Source organism: Solea solea, chromosome 17 (assembly GCF_958295425.1).
Source record: "Solea solea chromosome 17, fSolSol10.1, whole genome shotgun sequence".
Taxonomy (NCBI): Eukaryota; Metazoa; Chordata; class Actinopteri; order Pleuronectiformes; family Soleidae; genus Solea; species Solea solea.
The window spans coordinates 5,762,230-5,780,381 of record NC_081150.1 but is presented as its reverse complement, the minus strand read 5'-3'; the positions used below and the strand labels follow the sequence as shown (position 1 = coordinate 5,780,381).

At 41.7% G+C, this 18,152-nt stretch overlaps 1 protein-coding gene across 1 annotated transcript; it reads left to right on the top strand.

Moving 5' to 3' along the window:
* Positions 1-1,213: 1,213 nt before the first annotated feature.
* ism2b (isthmin 2b) lies at positions 1,214-12,824 on the top strand. The gene is made up of 6 exons (XM_058614387.1): positions 1,214-1,948; positions 6,032-6,283; positions 7,121-7,454; positions 9,515-9,652; positions 9,745-9,813; positions 10,008-12,824. The coding sequence occupies exons 1-6, from the start codon at positions 1,838-1,840 to the stop codon at positions 10,523-10,525; spliced, it is 1,422 nt and encodes a 473-aa protein (XP_058470370.1). The 5' UTR covers positions 1,214-1,837; the 3' UTR covers positions 10,526-12,824.
* Positions 12,825-18,152: the final 5,328 nt, after the last annotated feature.

Sequence of the window (18,152 nt, the reverse complement as noted above, 5' to 3'; positions counted from 1 at the left end):
TGCACAGGCGTCCACAGTGGCCAGTCATCCACTACTGTCTTTACATGGTATTTTTAAGTAGAAGCATACTTGTGGGTTTAGATAATAAGCTGTGTTCAGGGTTAAGGAAATGGGGGGGAAAACAAGTTTAAAGAAAATAACTTTATTAAAGAGACTAAAGAAGTAAAAGCCATTAATGTATTGAAGTGTCGTCATTTCACTAGGAGGTCCAGTGTGAAACATTGTCAGGAACTTGAGGATATTACCCATAATCCCAATGGGACCTTTAAAGGACCGGTGTGTAAGAATTGGTGACATTAATTCTCCCCCATGGAGGCACAAAATGGCAACCTCTACAAAACAAGGCCACTGCCTTGTAGTGTATTAATCACTTGGTATTCATATTTAAGAGGTTTCAAACCTTCCCCAATAGAGCAAATGCATGGATAGCAATATCCCAATCTTAATCCTAAAATTAGTGCCATGTAAACAGCATTTTGTCAGATCAGGATGCAAAGAATTCAAATTTAAGTCCCACTATGTGCACAATGTTTTTAACCTCCCATAGAAGTTGACGTAGCCGATGCACGGGTTATAATAGAACTATGAAAATAAACATACATTTTATAGTAAACATGATAGATAATAAGAATTCAGAGGTTGGACAATAACTCTTAACTCAGTAATATATACTGCACTTTTGATATTTAAGACCGTAAAAAGTAGTAGAGGGGATTACAGTTCACCAAAGAGTAAAATTGCAATTACTAAGCAATGTAACAATGAGTTACTTCATTACTAAGTCCTATGGAGGCAGAAATAATCAATTGAATTTTTACTTGGAGCGGCTGCCATTTTTGCACTTCTGCAGATTGACTGCTGATTTTTGTTTCAATAAAGTGGATTCAGTTCCAAAATAACCTTGTTGCACGGCACGTTTTGAGTTTACTTTAAATGTAACATGGTAATATAATGAGTGATGTAATATATTACTGTTTATTGCAAGTGATAAGTAAAGAAATATGACTACTTTTTAACTAATGTGTAATAATGTTTTTACACTACATGAGTAACTTACCCAGTGTTGGTGTATAGGCTGGTTTTGTGCAAACCAAACCTTATACCTCATAAAGACCCTCATCCCCCCTCTACACAGCTGTGAGCAACGAGCATGCCCCCACTCCTCTCTCTCTCCCTCCATCCTCCAGCACAAGGCGTGCGTAAAAGACAAGTTTTCAGAAACCGGTTGGCTGGGCGGCGCGCGCACACACACACACACACACACACACCGGTGGATGAACTTCAGCTTGATAATGGATTAACGCATCAGACAGATAGATAGCAAACGGCGCACTATCAGATCCAGATGTCAATGTATTGGAAGGAAACATCCACCCACCCTCGACGGAATGACTCACAGTTTTAAGTAGTTGAATGAGCGAGTCCGCCGGTGCGGATGGGGAGATTCTGCGTGGGGTATTTTCTACTCGGTTCTGCTACTTATAGCTCTCCACACTGTGGTTTTTATGGGGTAGCTGAGCGCTGAGCCTGAGCCTCCACACGGACTGACAGTCGCTGCTGCTGCGCGAGGCGCTGGTGCCACATATGGAGAGCGCGCGGCGGGATACTGGTGCGCATCTTCACAAAGTGCGACACCTCGACTCTGACGAGGCCTAAAAGTGCATTAGTACCGAGGCAAAGTTGTTGTCGAGCGAAGGTTCGGGAGGTTGGGACGCAGCCGCTTCTTCTAAAGCAACGCGCCAACTCCACAGCACCGGCTTGATTAAAGCGTCTAAACAAAGTGGTGTTGTTGTTTTTTAAATTGCAAACCTTCACAGGAGGTTTCGAGGCAGAGAACATGCGTCAGGAGGTCGCGAGGAGATTCCACATGCTGCTCGTGCTTTGGTCAGTTGCTCTCCTCAGTTTGGGGACGGGTTTTCCCACCAGACACATGAGTGTCGCACACAAGGTACGTGTTTTTTTTTCCTCCACTTTGTCTTTTAAGTTAATAGTTTTTTCCCCCCTGCGTAACATAAAGGCTTTGACGACGTCTTGAAATCACACCTGTCACTGAGACACGCTAATTAGGCAGCTCGTGCGTTTCTGAAACTTTGCTAACAGTTGTAAAATGTCTTTGCTGTTCTGTGTCGTTTACTTATTACATTTGAAAAACATAAAGTGAGAAGTGAGACATTAAATTGAAATGTTGAATTCTACTTCCAGCTTTTATTACAACTTAAATGATTGCAGCATAGGTAAGTAAATGCCTTTTAAAGCAGAGGTTTTCAACATGTTTCCCCATGACTTTCCTTACGTTAAATTGTACTTATTATGCTCATTATGGCACAACAAGAGTTCATGTGGCAGTTATCAACACTAATGATTATTTTATGTCATTACTTAATTGCCTTTGAAATGATGGCATTCTCAAACGTCATGTTTACAAACCGAAGATATTCACTTGAATATGAACTAACTGAGATTACAAAACATTACTGAAGATTACTGAACATGCATGTACTATTATGTACCAATCATAACCATTTAATTGGATGAATCTGGAAACTTTTCACAGACCCTAAAGGGTTCCCCGACCTCCATTTGAGAACCACTGCTCAAAGGAACATTAACGCCATAATCTATATGCTGGCGTAATTTACTGCTTCAACATATAATCTACCTTTTATTCTATACATTAGATAATAAGCACCCTATTTAAACACAATCAGCTCACATTAAATGATTTGCAGATTAAACTTTGCCATCAGTCAGTTTCTATTCAGCTGTAATTCATCTTTAACTCAACTCCTTACACACACACACACACACACACACACGAACAATGTGCAGTGTGTGTGCGTCTACAGAAATGTTTGTGTTACACACAGACGTATTTGGATATCAAAGTCTGTTTGTGTGTGTTTGTGTCAGGGTTCAGTTTGTGCCTTTGAACTCTCTCCTTCTTGTGTGGCCTCCCATGGATGTCCTATGGGGACTCTCCCTCTCGTCATCTGTCTGATTGATGCCAAAGCAAAAAAAGACAGAGAGGAAAAATAGACGGAGGGAGGGAAGAAGAAGAGAAGAAGGGGATGATTACTGAGCAAACAAATGTTACTGCAGCTTATTGAGATTGTCCTGTTCTTTCACCAGAAACGCTGCAGTTGGTGACTTTACCCACTGTGACCTGCTGGATGTGTGTTTGTGTGGGGTGAGGGACAGTGGGGGGGGGGGGGGGGGGGGGGGGGGGATTAGAGGAAGAGAGAAGGAGGAGAAGCTCATGTAATGAGATGCTGTGTAATTAGAATAAGGTGAACCCTCGGCATCTCTCACACCAGAGCCGGGGTCAAGTGTCACTCATGTGATTGTACATTGGTCCTTTATTGTGTTAATGTGGAATTTCCTGTTTTGGGTTTTACCCCCATCCCTCAGTGAGGAAAAGGGAGGAGTTTGTGTTGAAGTGGCCCCTTTCCCCAATATTGGGATCTGTTTGCCTTATCTGCTTTGACCCCCCCCTCCCCAACGCCCATGTTATCCTCCACAACCTCACCCCAATTCCATCAGGCATGCATTTGTTGTCCTGTTTCCATTTGCGAAAGAGTTGGCGATCAAAGAGCGGCCATAGTTTATTGTTCTTCTGTAATGGTTTGGAAACAGCCATCGCTGCTGAGCTCTTTGATTTCTGCAGGCACATAAATCAGGTCTGCCTTCCCAGCCAGCCCCCCCCCCCCCCCCGAAAAAAAAACTACCAGATCCCATTCACAACCCTCACTCACCGCAGCCCCTGCTGCCCCCAACCAGTCTCCTGACCTCCTCTCTCTGACCTGAATGTGAGTCGGCCTCATCAGTAGCGATGTCAGTAGCTCATAACGGAGCTCAAAGAGGAGGAAACAAGGCTTTGCCAATGTGGTGATGTTTGTCTGTGGAGAGAAGCAACATATACATATATGTATGTATATGTATATGTCTATATATATATATATATATATATATATATATATATATATATATATATATATATACCCTGTTAATCTCATTGCATGCCATCAGATCAGACATTAGGCCTTTGTTCAGCCCCACTACCGAGAGGAAGAGTGCAGGATCAGAGAGAGGGGGGGTGGGTGATATACAGGGCAAAAGAATACAGGATCCAGATGTGTAACAAGCTAGAATGAGGAGGGTGTGAAAGTATGCGGCCTCGTGTCTCTGGACTTAGTCTGTTTTGCGTTTGCGTAAGTCCTTGAGTATTTGGGCATGTGTGAGAGTTAGGTGTGTATGTTTACTGCTGGTCTGGTCGTGTACACACACACACACACACACATATATAAAAAAGACAGTATGAAGCATCATGTGTCGCGTGATGTGGTCGCTGTCTTTATTTCTTGACACAGTGACACAGGGTCGTTTCATTAACAGTTGTATATCAGTGACACGTGTGGCCGTAACTGACCTGCAGCCTCTTCACTAAGCGCGCACGCTGGACCCTGTCAGTGACAGAGGAGACTGCAGTATTTTACTCGCAGACAAAATGCACACTGATGAGATAACTAAGACAACACTGAAGTCTTTGCTCAGCGTGGGTCAATTTCCTGTTTGGCCCAGCAGGCTGCACTTGATAAAACTTTATTTTGCTTTTTATTCTTTTTATGGGGTTTCTGTTGGAGTCTGCGTTGAGCTGGGAGCAGATCATGTGTTGATATTAGCAGACTCCATCACCGCACAAACTCTAACTCACTCACCACTCACTACTCGGGCAGTAAAACAAAACTAATTACATTTAAAATTAATACATTCGATTTGAGGTTGTGACAGTGAAATTTTGTTTGTGCAAAACTGATGTTCGTCATGAAAGAATTCATTTGAGCATTAAACATAACTAACTAAATAACTCAGTTAAGAGCTAATTAACTGAGATAGATAGATAGATAGATAGATAGATAGATAGATAGATAGATAGACCAGTTTACAGATACGTATCTTGGGAGGCGGCCAACTCTTCATCCATCATTTATCATGCCTGACTGGTTTCTACTCTAAACAGGCTTTCTGTGTTCACATGCTTGGATTTGACCGACCGCATACTTTCTTTATGGCTCAATCACAGGCAGTCAGTGAAAAGTACTGCGTGTTCAAGAGGCCATAACTATAAATCATCGACCGACTGGTCATGAATTCAGACGTTTCCTCTGCTCTTGATCCCTCTAACTGCCACTGGTTTGTTCTGAGCGGACCGCAAACTGGCTCCGGTCCAAATTCGAGGTCCTGTCCAATCATACATTCGTGCCACTTAAGTGTGTTCAGGATAATTTCGGGTGAATGGCAGACAAGGGTTGATTGGAGTTGATTGGGTTGTATTTAGGTTTTGACCATTGGCTGGAATGGAATTGATATATGTCGTGCAATATAATTCTTTACATCGACGGCTCCCCACGATTATAATTTCACAAATAGTCGCCACTAATCTCAGAGGTCAACGTTTCCCTGCTGGTCGTCCTTCTTAGTTAGTGTAAAACCTGAAAGGTCAAATGAAGTGGTGTCCATAGAGGCAGCAGCAGCAGCAGCACAGCAGGTTCAGAGACACTTGCACCAGTACAGGGGTCCCACGCCTCCCAGGCCCTCTCATTAAAGCTAAAAGAGGATCTCTCTGGCACAGGCTCCTCTTTGTCCACTGCCTGGATGCCATTACTGTTGTGGGAAAAGAAAGAGAATGAAATGAACAACGGCTGGTTGGTCACTTGGCTGCTTAGTTGGATGCCTCAGGGTTTTTCCTTTTTTTTTTGGAATTGCCGGCCAAGCCATAAGGTGCTAGATGGTTTCAAGGCTTCTTCCTGGAAACAGAGCACTAATTGTTTCTACACGTGAGTGAGCAAATATAAATGATGAATGTGTTTTGACAATAACATTAAAGTAGCCACTGGCTTTTGAATGCAAATAAGTGACCACTTTATATTTGTCCCAGTTGCCCTGGTTTATATGTGCAAAAGGAAAAATCCTTTAAACTGTTCCGCCAGATTAATGTCTCTAATTCAAATAAACACTTGTTCTTTTCCATCAGGCTCACGGCCACCCTGTTCATAGCGCTGGGGTTCATTATGTCCCAGAGACTTTCGAGCAGCAGAACCAGGTGCAGAGTCTGCTGCCTGAACCGCACAGCCAACAGAGGAGGTGGTCGCACCCTCAGCACCGCTCCGTTGGTGTTCTCCCACAGCCGGAGCCTGAAGAGGAGACCAAACCATTCATCCTGGATCTGCAGAACTTCCCAGACCTGGCCAATGCTGACATGAACTCACAGAACCCCAACATACAGGTGAGCAGGGAGATAAATATCACACATTCCTGCATTTGAAGCTTCCTAGACACAAAAAAAAGAGTTGTGACTATGATTTATTCAAAAACAACTCTAACTAAAAGGTGGGTATTATGGATAAAATTAGATTTATTTCCTTAATGTATAACAAAAATAGCGACCTCAGTCTAAACCTAGAGAGCTGATGTTAAATTAAACACAAGAAGGACCTGTGTGTTCAATAAATCCTTATTCTGCCTTTTTTACATTGACATAAAGTTCTTAAAACGTTCTGTGTAACTTATCTAATGGCAGTTTCCTTCTGCAATCAGGGTGTGGTCACTGCAAAGAGTCATTTTTCATGTATCGTAAAGACCACACGTACTGCTTCCAAACTAGGAAGCAAGGATATATTCAACCAAGTCTAAAGAAAACATGCGCCCCCATTTATTGCTTTCCTTTTCTAATCCTAACATTAGTTTCACAACAGCTACAAAAACATTTCCCTGTTGTTTCCCATTTGCCTGGGTGAAGTGGCCCCTTGGAAATGCTGTAGCATCTAGGGTGAGTCATATTGAGGTAATGAGAGGTAGTTACCCAGAATAAATGCTCAAATTCTCTCGCTGAGACGACTGTTTGGTCGGCTAAATGCTCGTACTTAGTCTGGCTGACTGACTTAGATCAGAGAACATTCGCCTGCTAAAATGATTCCTCTGCACATTTGAGATGGTTGATTTCTTGAGTAGAGCTTGTTAGTCAAGTGTTAATGCTGCTTCAAAGTGTTGCTGGCACTTCTTGGTGAGTTAATAGAACGTTTAAGCAACAGACAGACAAAGGCCTCCCTCTCTTCACATACAGGTCACCATTGAGGTGGTGGATGACCCTCAGATGGAGGTAGAGATGGACTTGGCCAAGGAAAAAGACTGGCTGCCTCCCTCCTCCTCCTCCCCTTCTTCCACAGTAGATTGGCTCGGAGGCAAGAAGCTTTTCTGGCCTCTTTTCTGGAGTTACACCGACGCCGATTCTGGCGAGGACAGCAGCAGCAGCCGGTCAGGCATGGAGGAAACTGGCGAGGAAGAGGAGGAAGATTACTCCCTGGATTATGGCAGCGAGGAGCCCTTACCAAGCGGAGTGGGCGGAGACTGGGATACTCGTTGGAATGAAGGCTGGGATCCAGTGCAGAGCTACCATGGTAAGTCTTGCCAAGTGGTCCACACTGTCCGCTAATATAGTCATGTTAAAAACAACTCTTTTAGTAACCATGAAATGCCAACATTTTTATAATGGTGTTAAAACAAAATCACAATAAATCTTGCAGATTTTACTGATTTAATCACGGTATTTGTTACAACAAATCAGAGAAGAGATCGTGCAAAGGTCTGGTAGGAGAGACAGAAAATGGAAAACAAAAAGGGCCAGCGACAGAGTTGTTTTGGAAAGCTGCATGATAACTGTCTTCACAGTCGGAGTGAAATGAATGATGCCAGCATGCGAGGCAGCAAGAGCACTCGACCATCAGGACATTGTGGGTTATGGGCACTTTGAAGTCGACACTGGTCGTGCTGGTCGCAGAGGCCTGTCTTTTGAAGATGGGTCAGATGCGCTTGCTAATGGCAGCGTGAGGCCGGCAATGTTCCTCGGGACAAAACAGCTCTCTGCTTGAGGACAATTAGAGGGCAGATTGGGAACTCAGAATGACAGGGGCCATTTCAACGGCTCTTTCATCCTTCCGCGGGACCCCATGCCCCCCCCAAACCCTGGCGGCCCTCACTGGCTTCAGCGGCTCAGCCTTTTGAGCCAGTTCAAGAATTTCGGGGGCATCCGGGGCCCGGCATAACTTTTACTCCTGTTTACCCGTTTTAATTCTGCTCTCTTCTGGTGGGAAAAATGTCAGTGTCTCAGCTCACACAGAACACCAATTCAGTGGTAAAAATAGTAAATAAGTAGTGAGAGAAAGAGAGAGAGAGGACAGTCAGTAGACAAATGAATGAGGGAAAGAAGACACAGAGGAAAGATAGAATAATAAAAAAGGTTCAGGAGTTGGGCAATGGGTGGGCCAATTTGCGCAAGTCTTACCGTAAATAGCCATCCAATTGAGGGTTTACCGGAGCATAATGTGTTCCTTCATCACTGAAACTTCCCATAGAAACAAAGCTGTGCATGACTAAGTTTGTTTTTGAAAGTTGTTGTGGTTGTACAAACCACTACTGTTCCAGCGTAATCTGAAAATGCAGTAGCAGGTGTCTGAAAAGTTGTTTTTACTCTATAACTGTTCCCTTTCCCATCTGTCAATATAAACACTCTGTGTTGCACATGCGGACGAGCCAGCGCCGGGCAACAATGCCTGTTAAGTGGTCACATCTAAAGACTCAGTGAGCATAAATCAAGGAAGCCTGCCTTCGCCTCTTCTGTAATTAAGACTCTCCTGAGACCTCATTCTCATTCGGCCACATGGCGAGCTGGCAGCGCCCACAGAGTCAAATTGGGTGCTCGCTACACCCAGGCTGGTATTTCTGCACCCACCTCGCCTTTAATCAAGAATGACTTGTTTTCAGTATTATTAACACCACAAGGAATCATGGTGCGGAGGCGGACAGCCACAGCACAGCTTCTCTCTCTCTAATTTTACTGAAACCTTCTTCTTAAAAAGAATATGGGTTTGCATGGGAAAGGTTAGACCAGCAGCACTAAACTGTCATTTATATGGACTGAGGCGGTTCTCAATCTTTGAAGGCTTGTTGTGGATTAGACTGTTGAGCACACACACACACACACACACACACACAGTTCACTTCAGTGTTTTTGTGTGTGTGTGTGTGTGTGTGTGTGTTTATAATCCAAAACAAACCCCTAAACCTCTTTCTTCCTAATAGCTTATTGAATGCTGCTCACCCTGAAGTCATATTTTAACCTGTCTGTTTGATCCGAATACCAAATGTATTCATCTTTGATCTTGCAACCCTCACTTATTTTCTAAATCAAATAAGCTGTTGATTATTTCAAAGAAACCAGAAAATGTTCACATTTAGGAAGCTGAAAGATCAGTGATCTTGTTTTAATTATATAAAAAAAAACAATACTCAGACCAATTTTATTATCATAATAATTGGCAATTAATTTACTAATTGAATAATAATCAATTAATCATTGCAGCCCTGAAATAAATAAATAAATGGTATAATTCTTAAGTATCGATAGAATCTGTCAAACTGTTTGAACATCTAAAGATTATTTGACTTTTTCCTCCCACAGAGAAGGAGACAGATGAGTGGACTCACTGGTCTCCCTGCTCGGTGACATGTGGACACGGTGAGAGGAAGAGGACTAAGTCTTGTGGCTACTCATGCACTCTGACAGAAGCCTCCAAATGTGACCTGCAGCCGTGTCCTGGTGAGATTACACTTGTGTCAGAAGTAACACAAGGACCAAAACAAGGTCCCTTTGTTTTTTAATCTTCAGTCGTGCCATTCTTCTCATTCCAGGTGAGGTCAACACCGTGGTAGAACCTTTTCCCTTCGAGATGGAGAATGGCACCGAGCCATTTGGGACAGGTGAGGTCATCACAGTATCACAGATACTTATTAGGCCTTTTTACAAGCACACATTAGGACTTTTTGAGGCACAAATTGAGGCAGCTAAAGGGAACTCAGTCATCATCATTTGATTATACTTATCCTACTGCGACATGTCTGCTTATGAGTGAACCACGACAGCTCATGCAGTGCTTCTGTTCTCTTTCCTACAGATGTGGACAGCTGTGAAAAGTGGCTGAGCTGTAAGAGTGAGTTCCTCCAAATGTACCTCCACCAGATGATGTCCGAGTTACCCAGCTGCCCCTGCTCCTTCCCCTCTGAAGTGGCGTACACCGTCGTCAGTGTCTACGATGAGAGTCACGGCCGGCAGTTTCGCTGGCGTGACGCGAGCGCCTCTAAAGAACGCCTGGACATCTACAAGCCGTCGGCGCGCAACTGCATCCGCTCGGCGCTCTCCGGTGACTCGTCCACTCTCGCAGCACAGCACTGTTGTTATGACGATCGTGGGCGGCTGATCACGCGGGGGAAAGGCGCAGGCACGCCTAACCTGATCAGCACTGAGTTCTCACCCGAGCTGCACTTTAAAGTGGATGTGCTGCCCTGGATCCTGTGCAAGGGAGACTGGAGTCGCTTCCATGTGGTGCGTCCGCCTAACAATGGGCTGAGCTGCCCAAAAAACCCCCATGAAGACGTGTTCATGAATGAACTTGAAGAGGCCAGGGAGTACTGAGGGACCGCAGCCAAAAGTACAACTCCTGCTCAGAGAGGCAGGCGGCCCAATCCTAATTTGAGAGGAGACAGTCTACCCTTACAGTCATGAAATTTTACATCGAAACTGTGCGTCAGACATTAATTATGCATTGATGACTCAGAGGAAATGCACATTTGTGATTTGCAGGGTTTAGTAATGATGGTGAAGTGTGGCTGTCTCAAGTTAGGATTTGGCACTGTGTCCTGACAACAGGCTCTACTGAACTGAATTATATGAATGGAAAACAAATGCAGTGTTCTCCCTTTGCTTGCCAACCTGTTACACATCTGGCATGACGTCAAGCTCTCTCCTTATACTCGGCACACTCCCCTGGGTGTGTGAATGCATGATGTCTTCTTCCTGGGTTTTTGATAGTGTCCTAGAGTGCTTGTGATTGACCAACAACATATGGTAAATATCCCGATCATGCTTCTTGTAGGTTTCACCTTAGGTAACGTGCGCCTCCATAAACACCGGACATCACGTGGGATCTCGTGTCCAGCTTGCATCTGATTACATTTACACCTGACATCACTGAGATCCATTTGAGCTCTGTTTTCTGTGCACCGTGAACACCACAGCTGCATTTACACCTGTATTTAATGTGGTCACAGTACGTCCTGACACGTTTTAATACCAGATGTAAATGAATGTGTGTTTACGGGCTGTACTGATTACACAAAGGCCAAATCCCAACAGATGAATCCAATCATGCTGATACAGTACGTCCACTGTTGCATTCACAGTAATGTACATTTCAAACAATCATGTGGGACAAGCACATGGGTTATAATAAAATAATATAGAATGTGAACCAGAGAGGTAAGATGAAAGGATTTAAAACCTTCTGTTTGTGGGTATTCTGAGAATAGCCTGTAGCCAATAACAATACAGTGGCAGCACATTTGGTTTCAAATGTTTTGTCATATTTTTATCACAGGAAATGATATGATCTGGGTGCCAAAGAGTTAAAAAAAATCAGACAGTTGGTGCCTGTGTAAGTCCTAAATCTCATCAGCACTCAAAGATGTATCTCTACAATATTCTCAGGGGGACAGACTGACCATGATAAACAGCATTGGCACGATTGGACCTTGTAGAAAGGATATTGGGGCACAGATTAGTTGGGGCTATTGTGTGTGTAATCCAGATTGGAACCGGCAAAGAGATGATGCTTTTGCACCATTTTATAAAAGCAATCAGACCCTTATAATTTAATTATTGTTGATTCAATGAGTGTTGTAGAAAGGTGTCATATAAAGAACTTGATTGGATAGAAAGGACATTCCAACTGACATAAACATTTCGAAGTGTAGTTAGTGTCCTTGTAGCTGAGAGCACTGGAGAAGGCAATATGGCCTTTGATTAAATCCTTCAGGCTTTCACTAGTAGGCGTAGCACAAAAGACTGTAAAGCCTTTAGCTCTGTAGAAGTCGTTTTGTTGAACTTTGCACCTCATCCATTTAACTGTCAGTGGCATTTATCTTCAACCTACTCAGAAATACATTAAAACTCCAGGAATGGCCCTTTCTATCCCATCTGATTTTATGGATGTTCACTCCGAACCAGGAACTCTGCTACCAGATGTGTATATGTAGACATGCATTTACATTTTTGGAATCACAGATTTTTTTACAAGGACGGCACTTTATTTAAAGTATATACAGACTGGTGACAAATTAAAGGAAATACCTGAGCAGATGAATGAACACAGATGCTTTCAGTGTGTGAGGTGGTGACACACGGTGTGAGTATGAACATGAAGTGAATCACATCCTATGGCCTTTGTTACACATCAGCGTCCTCCAGCATCCATCAACATGACACCAAATGAAGGAAACGTCTCTTAGAAAAATTGTGTTTTTGACCCTTTGCAAGGAGTTTTGGGAGTTTTATATAATAAAATTATATATAAAATTTTACTGAAGGCTAACTCGCTGTGGCATTGGATGAAAGTGCATATATCAGGCGATCTGTTGAGAAAAGCATGACTTTTTTGTGTGATTTCTGAATTTAGTATTACATATATGGTGTTGTACAGTATTTATTTCTCTGCTGTCTTTTTTTTTCTAAGTTTGCAGATGCTTTGAAATGACTATACTCAACATGGTGCACTAATCGGACTGAAAAATGAAGGCAAAAGGGAAAGCACATTCCTCATATCACTTCATACAGCAACATAAAGTGTGTGCTTCATTTTACGTTGTACTGCGGTGTTCTATAAAAAGCAATGTTGCAACTTTGCTGACAAAAAAAAAAAAATATATATATATATATATATATATAAAAAAAACCTTGCATCTATCATGGGATTTTCTAATGTGTTGTTTCTTTATCCACACATGATACACTGTGTAGTCGGGCCAAGTACAGCAGAGTACGGCTGAGCAAAAACTCCTTAAAAAAACAACCAAGACGTTGCGCTATTTGTTGACCGAGCGAGCTTTTCCACAGCGTTCTTCTCCAACAAGACATGTACAGTGAAGAATGTGGTCAGTACAAACATGTCACTTCACTTCCTTGTTTATGGCAACAAGGTAAAATGAGGAGAGCCAGTTAAAAATACTGCACCAAGACCAGACCGTTTTCTCTTTCCACAAATATTTTAAACATCCTCGTGTCAAAACATCAGCATTAAGCATTTTAGGTTCCAAGACATTAGTGAGGAAGGTTTAATTTCAAAGCAAATTATTTCAAGCTTCTTCTTTACTTATCATAAAGATAAGGTCGGATAAACAGTCATTTTATTTTTTGTATGTTATTGAAAGATATATAGATATGATAATTTAAAAAAAATATATGACATAATATGATAGGATATTCCCACTATGTGTAAATTTGCAGTGTTATTACTGAAGCCATGGTTGTAAAGCTCACTAATGAACTTCTATGCAGATTATTTTAAAATAAGACTGCACACAAGTAACGATCAACATGATCCTTTTTTAAAAACTGCTGTTCATATGATATTGAACAAAATTGGGCTATTGGTCATTGCCAAAAGTCAGTACACTCACAGTGAAAGTTGTTCCTACTATCATGGGATGGAGTTGGGCTGGATGGTGTTTCCCCGTTTCCAGAACAAACTCTTCTTTTTAATATTGTTTAATCCCTTTAGAAATACTTTGCCCATGTGCCGTGGATGAGGCAGTGGAAGCTGTGATGTTGAACTGTATAATAACCTGTAGTTTGTGGGTCTTCCTTGATGATAAATGATGGACTTGAGAGACTCATTTTCCACATACAGTATGATTACAAGAGTCACTTGGGTATCACAGCTGAATTCTCCTGCTCGCACATGTTAACAGCGAGTGCAGCCGCCGTTGTTTTCTTCCCTTACACAAACAAAGTTCACTGCACGATCTCTTAACAATCAGGATATTGTTTTCCACAAATATGATATCCAATTGTGATTTAGGCTCTTAGTCCGGCGTGAGTAAGAGAGAAAGTGCGGGCTATACAATCCCTTCAATTCAAGCTCCAAGAATAGCCTGGTTGGATATGAATATATAAGTGTTTCCACTTGACCCATCTGATGAAGTCGACCTGCTGTACCATAATTGCAACTTTTTAAGCTCCTGCATGCCTCATCTCACAACCGACATCCCTGTTATCCATCACCATCAGGGTTTCTGCGTTGATATATAGTGTTTCTGCCATCATGTTGTCCAAAGCCATATAGACTTTCAGGGTGATTAAATAACATGGAGATTAAAGGGTCAAAAGTCAGGGTTATCTAAATCCACATGGTCAGCCAATCACAATACTCAGATACTCTAATCCCAGTAGGTCATGGTGTCCATATCCTTCATTGTGCTCTCGCTGAGAGGAAAAACAAACACACATCTATGCCTTTACAATAGAACATTAGGTCAAAAGTGGGACAAAATTACCAGAGAATACACTAATGTCATGGATATATTTAGAAATCATCCCTCTGTTAAGTATCCATGGTGTTATGAATGATTAGGAGCCTGGGTGCTTCTTTGAGGTCCTGCCTATGTTGACTGCAGATGAGTGCTGCATGGAGACAAGCCAGACACATGTTGACCACATTGCTGTCACAGAATAACAGATAAACAACCGCAGATGTGTGGACAGAGCAGCGAGCTCCAAGAGATGGGGCCAAAACGGAGGAGAGAAGAAAAGGAACGAAAATCAAAGGGAGGGGAGGTTTCGAAAGCCTTTGTCTAAATAAGATGTTATCTGAATCATTGAATGAAGAGACATTGAAAACTTGGCTGGAAAGACTTCACAGCTTGTGGAGGGTGTGTACGTTATGTCACCGAGGCAGCACACTGTGGTTTAAACACATTAAAGTCATTGTGTTTCAATTAAACATCGATCATTCACATGAAAAGAAGTGTTAAGATTGGACTGCTTTTCTCCACGACATACTTTGCTATGCACCTACATGCTCGCCAGTGTGTTTGTGTGTGGCGCGATTCATTCCTTCGGTTATAGTGCTGGTGGCCCAGGCCTCATGCCAGAGCTCAGTGGTTGCAGATCTGTTTACTGTTGTAGGCTGGCAGGAACATGAGATTTCCTCTGGCTCTGCTGCGGCGGGTTAACCTGCAAACAGCATGGCCTTTCAAGTCTCTGCTGCTGCTGCTTCAGGCCACCACATCCCCACCGTCCCATCCTGGTGACTGCATGAGACCAACCAAACCATACACGAACACCCAGAGGACGGGTGGATTTATGAAGGCCGGTAGAATGAAGATATATGTATGATGTATTTTCATACTTGGGGCAAGTGGAAAGGGAACTTGACTTGTGACAGGACGGTTGCCATCTTCGAGACTCTGGTCAAGAGCTGGGTTACCATGAAGCAAGGTACTCAATCCCCATTGCTCATTGTTAATTGGACTCTCGAAATTGTGTGAGAAAGAGCATCCGCATGAAAGAAATCCCTGTCAAAGCTTGTCACCGCTGTGGTGACCCCTCTACTTCTCCAGTGATGTGACCTTAAGACTATAGTTGTGCATCTGTTGCACGTGTTTATTTAGTGGAGTATTGGAATTGATGAGGTTCATTGAATGCACCTCCGAGTTCAACATGCCGAGGACTCTGCATTACTTATGGTAGCATTTAAGATGTAGTCTTTCAACAGTTTGTTATTAATCATCAGGAGAAAAATCATGTACTGTATACACACGTTTTCAACAAAGGTGGCTGTTTCATGAGCTAATATAGTCCCTGACCCATAATTTTAGGCTTGCTACTAACCAGAATAAGCTAAAAATACATACTGTATTATTGCCAACGACATATACATATACATATATATATATATATATATATATATATATATATATATAAAAGGAATCCAAACATCCCAACATGCTTTACACTGGCAATGTTAACATGCTTTTTTTAAGGCAGAGGTAGATAGAAATGAGTCTCTCTTTTTTTGGCCAACATGTCTTTTTTGAATTTTGAACTTCCTGTTATAAATTAGAACGATTGAAGAAATTGCTTCACTGCACTAAATGCTTACTAAAGAAAAACACTTATTTTGTGTCTGCATTGCATTACATTATAAAACTGTAATGTAATGTAAGTAAACTACTAATGAAACAGATAATGAAAAAAATAAACTTTGCAGGTGTTTGTTGAACATCGAATATTTGCTAAATGGCACGAAACACAAGGTACAGCTGATGAAATTGTATTTTGGAGTGATCCTTTTTTTTTTTTTAAAGGATCATCACAACCAGTCATTCCCAGAAATCACATAAATGAGTCACATATTTATTTATTTATTAAGTTAGTTAGTTAGTTTTGGTCTGCCAGATACATTTGCTGAATTATTTCCTTTTTCATATTTGCAGTATTGCAAATTGTTTGTCATCTTTAAAAAGTCTGTCCTTGTATAAAATGTTACTGGTGTAAATATTCTCAGTGTATCCTGCAGGGGGCACTAATGTCTTTTCCACGGAAATTTGGCACAAAACTAAGATCCCCCTTTCCTCTTTGATATTTCAATCTTTTCTGGGACATGCACTATTTAATTAATGATTTACACGTTAATGACCATTGACGTGTAAATATGCCAGATTAGTGGCTAATAATTTATATCCAACATGATGATGGATAACAAGATAAAAGACACAACTACATAAATGAATAGCAAGAAAAAACAAGAGCAAACAACAAGCGACAAGCAGGGACCATACGTTTCAAGGTGCTGTGGGGAACAAAAATGTCAAGTGAGTAGAGCAAGAACAACATTCAGCACAATAATCCTAACAGTGGACATCAATATCCTTCAGAGGAGCCAGAATAGCTGACATTCTTTGGATGAAGCTGACTCTACAATCCTTTTTTTAATTTTATTTACACGTGTCCAGTGGGAGCCTTAATTCTATCTCCTCTCTCTTTCTGTCAGATGATAATACAATAAAATAAAAGGAGCAGCCAACACAATACCTTTGGACACGAAGGCCCCTGCAGACCCAGTCGTACGATACATAAGCGGCCGACAGCCAGTCATAACAACATCAAACAGCTCTTATCCTCTGGCGTTTACAGAGTCAAGACCCTGGAGCAAAACAAGGACTGCATGTTCTTTTTAAGAAAAGAATGTTGAAGTGAGGACACACAGCTTTCTCATTAGAATTGTGCTACTGGCATCTAGAAACCATCACTTGTGGTCTTTTATTTGACACGTTATATGTTTTCATTTCATGTTCAGTTTTTACAGCACTTGACCTTTAAAAGAGGCCTCTGTCCAGTGAAGCCACACATGCACGAGCAAATGGCCGCGATCGAAACGGTTTTGTTTCCAAGCAAAACAGTGGAAAAGTGAGAACATTCTGCTCTCGGAGAGAAAGACCACACTTAGTGGAGAAGACACAATCTGTCTCATTTTCCAAGCATGTCCTCAAAGGGAACATTTAAGATAAGGAGAAAACTTGAATAAACTGACATAGAGCACCCCCTGCTGTTCACAATGACACCACACACATCATCTCCTTTCCAGGAATGCATGACTTTATATTCTGGGGATGATTGATGAACTATTCACCAGTATTTCAACTTAAGCTTATAAACAGATTGGTTTTCATTATGAACCAATGAGCTGACACTATTGATTATTGATCTTAGATGTTATCAACTTTTACAAGATGTGAGACTTTTCCACAGGACATTTTTAAATGTTTTGCATGACCATTAATTGCACCATTTGCATTAAAATGACCATATGGAAACAGGAAAAAAATTATTAAAATAAAGTTATAGAGTTTGGAACCCATGAATTGTGGAAATATGTGTTTTTGCGTAAAACTACATTAAACAAATGAAAACAAACAATGTCCATTCACACAATGGAATCGAAATAGAAATATCAAGAGAGTAAAAGCAACAACTTAGCCTTTAGATTTGAAGCTCCAGTCATAGACTATATTATGAAAAGTGATGCCTTGAAAGTAGGATGGAAATAGCAGTTGGCCATTAGGGGGCGACTCCACTGGTGGCAAAAATTAAAGAAATTAAAGAACCACTGGTTCCAGTTTTCTTCAAAAGGACATGATGTCAGTTTTTGTTTTTAACAGACAATTAAGTGTATGAGTGTTGTATACCGACAGCTGGTTTATTTAAT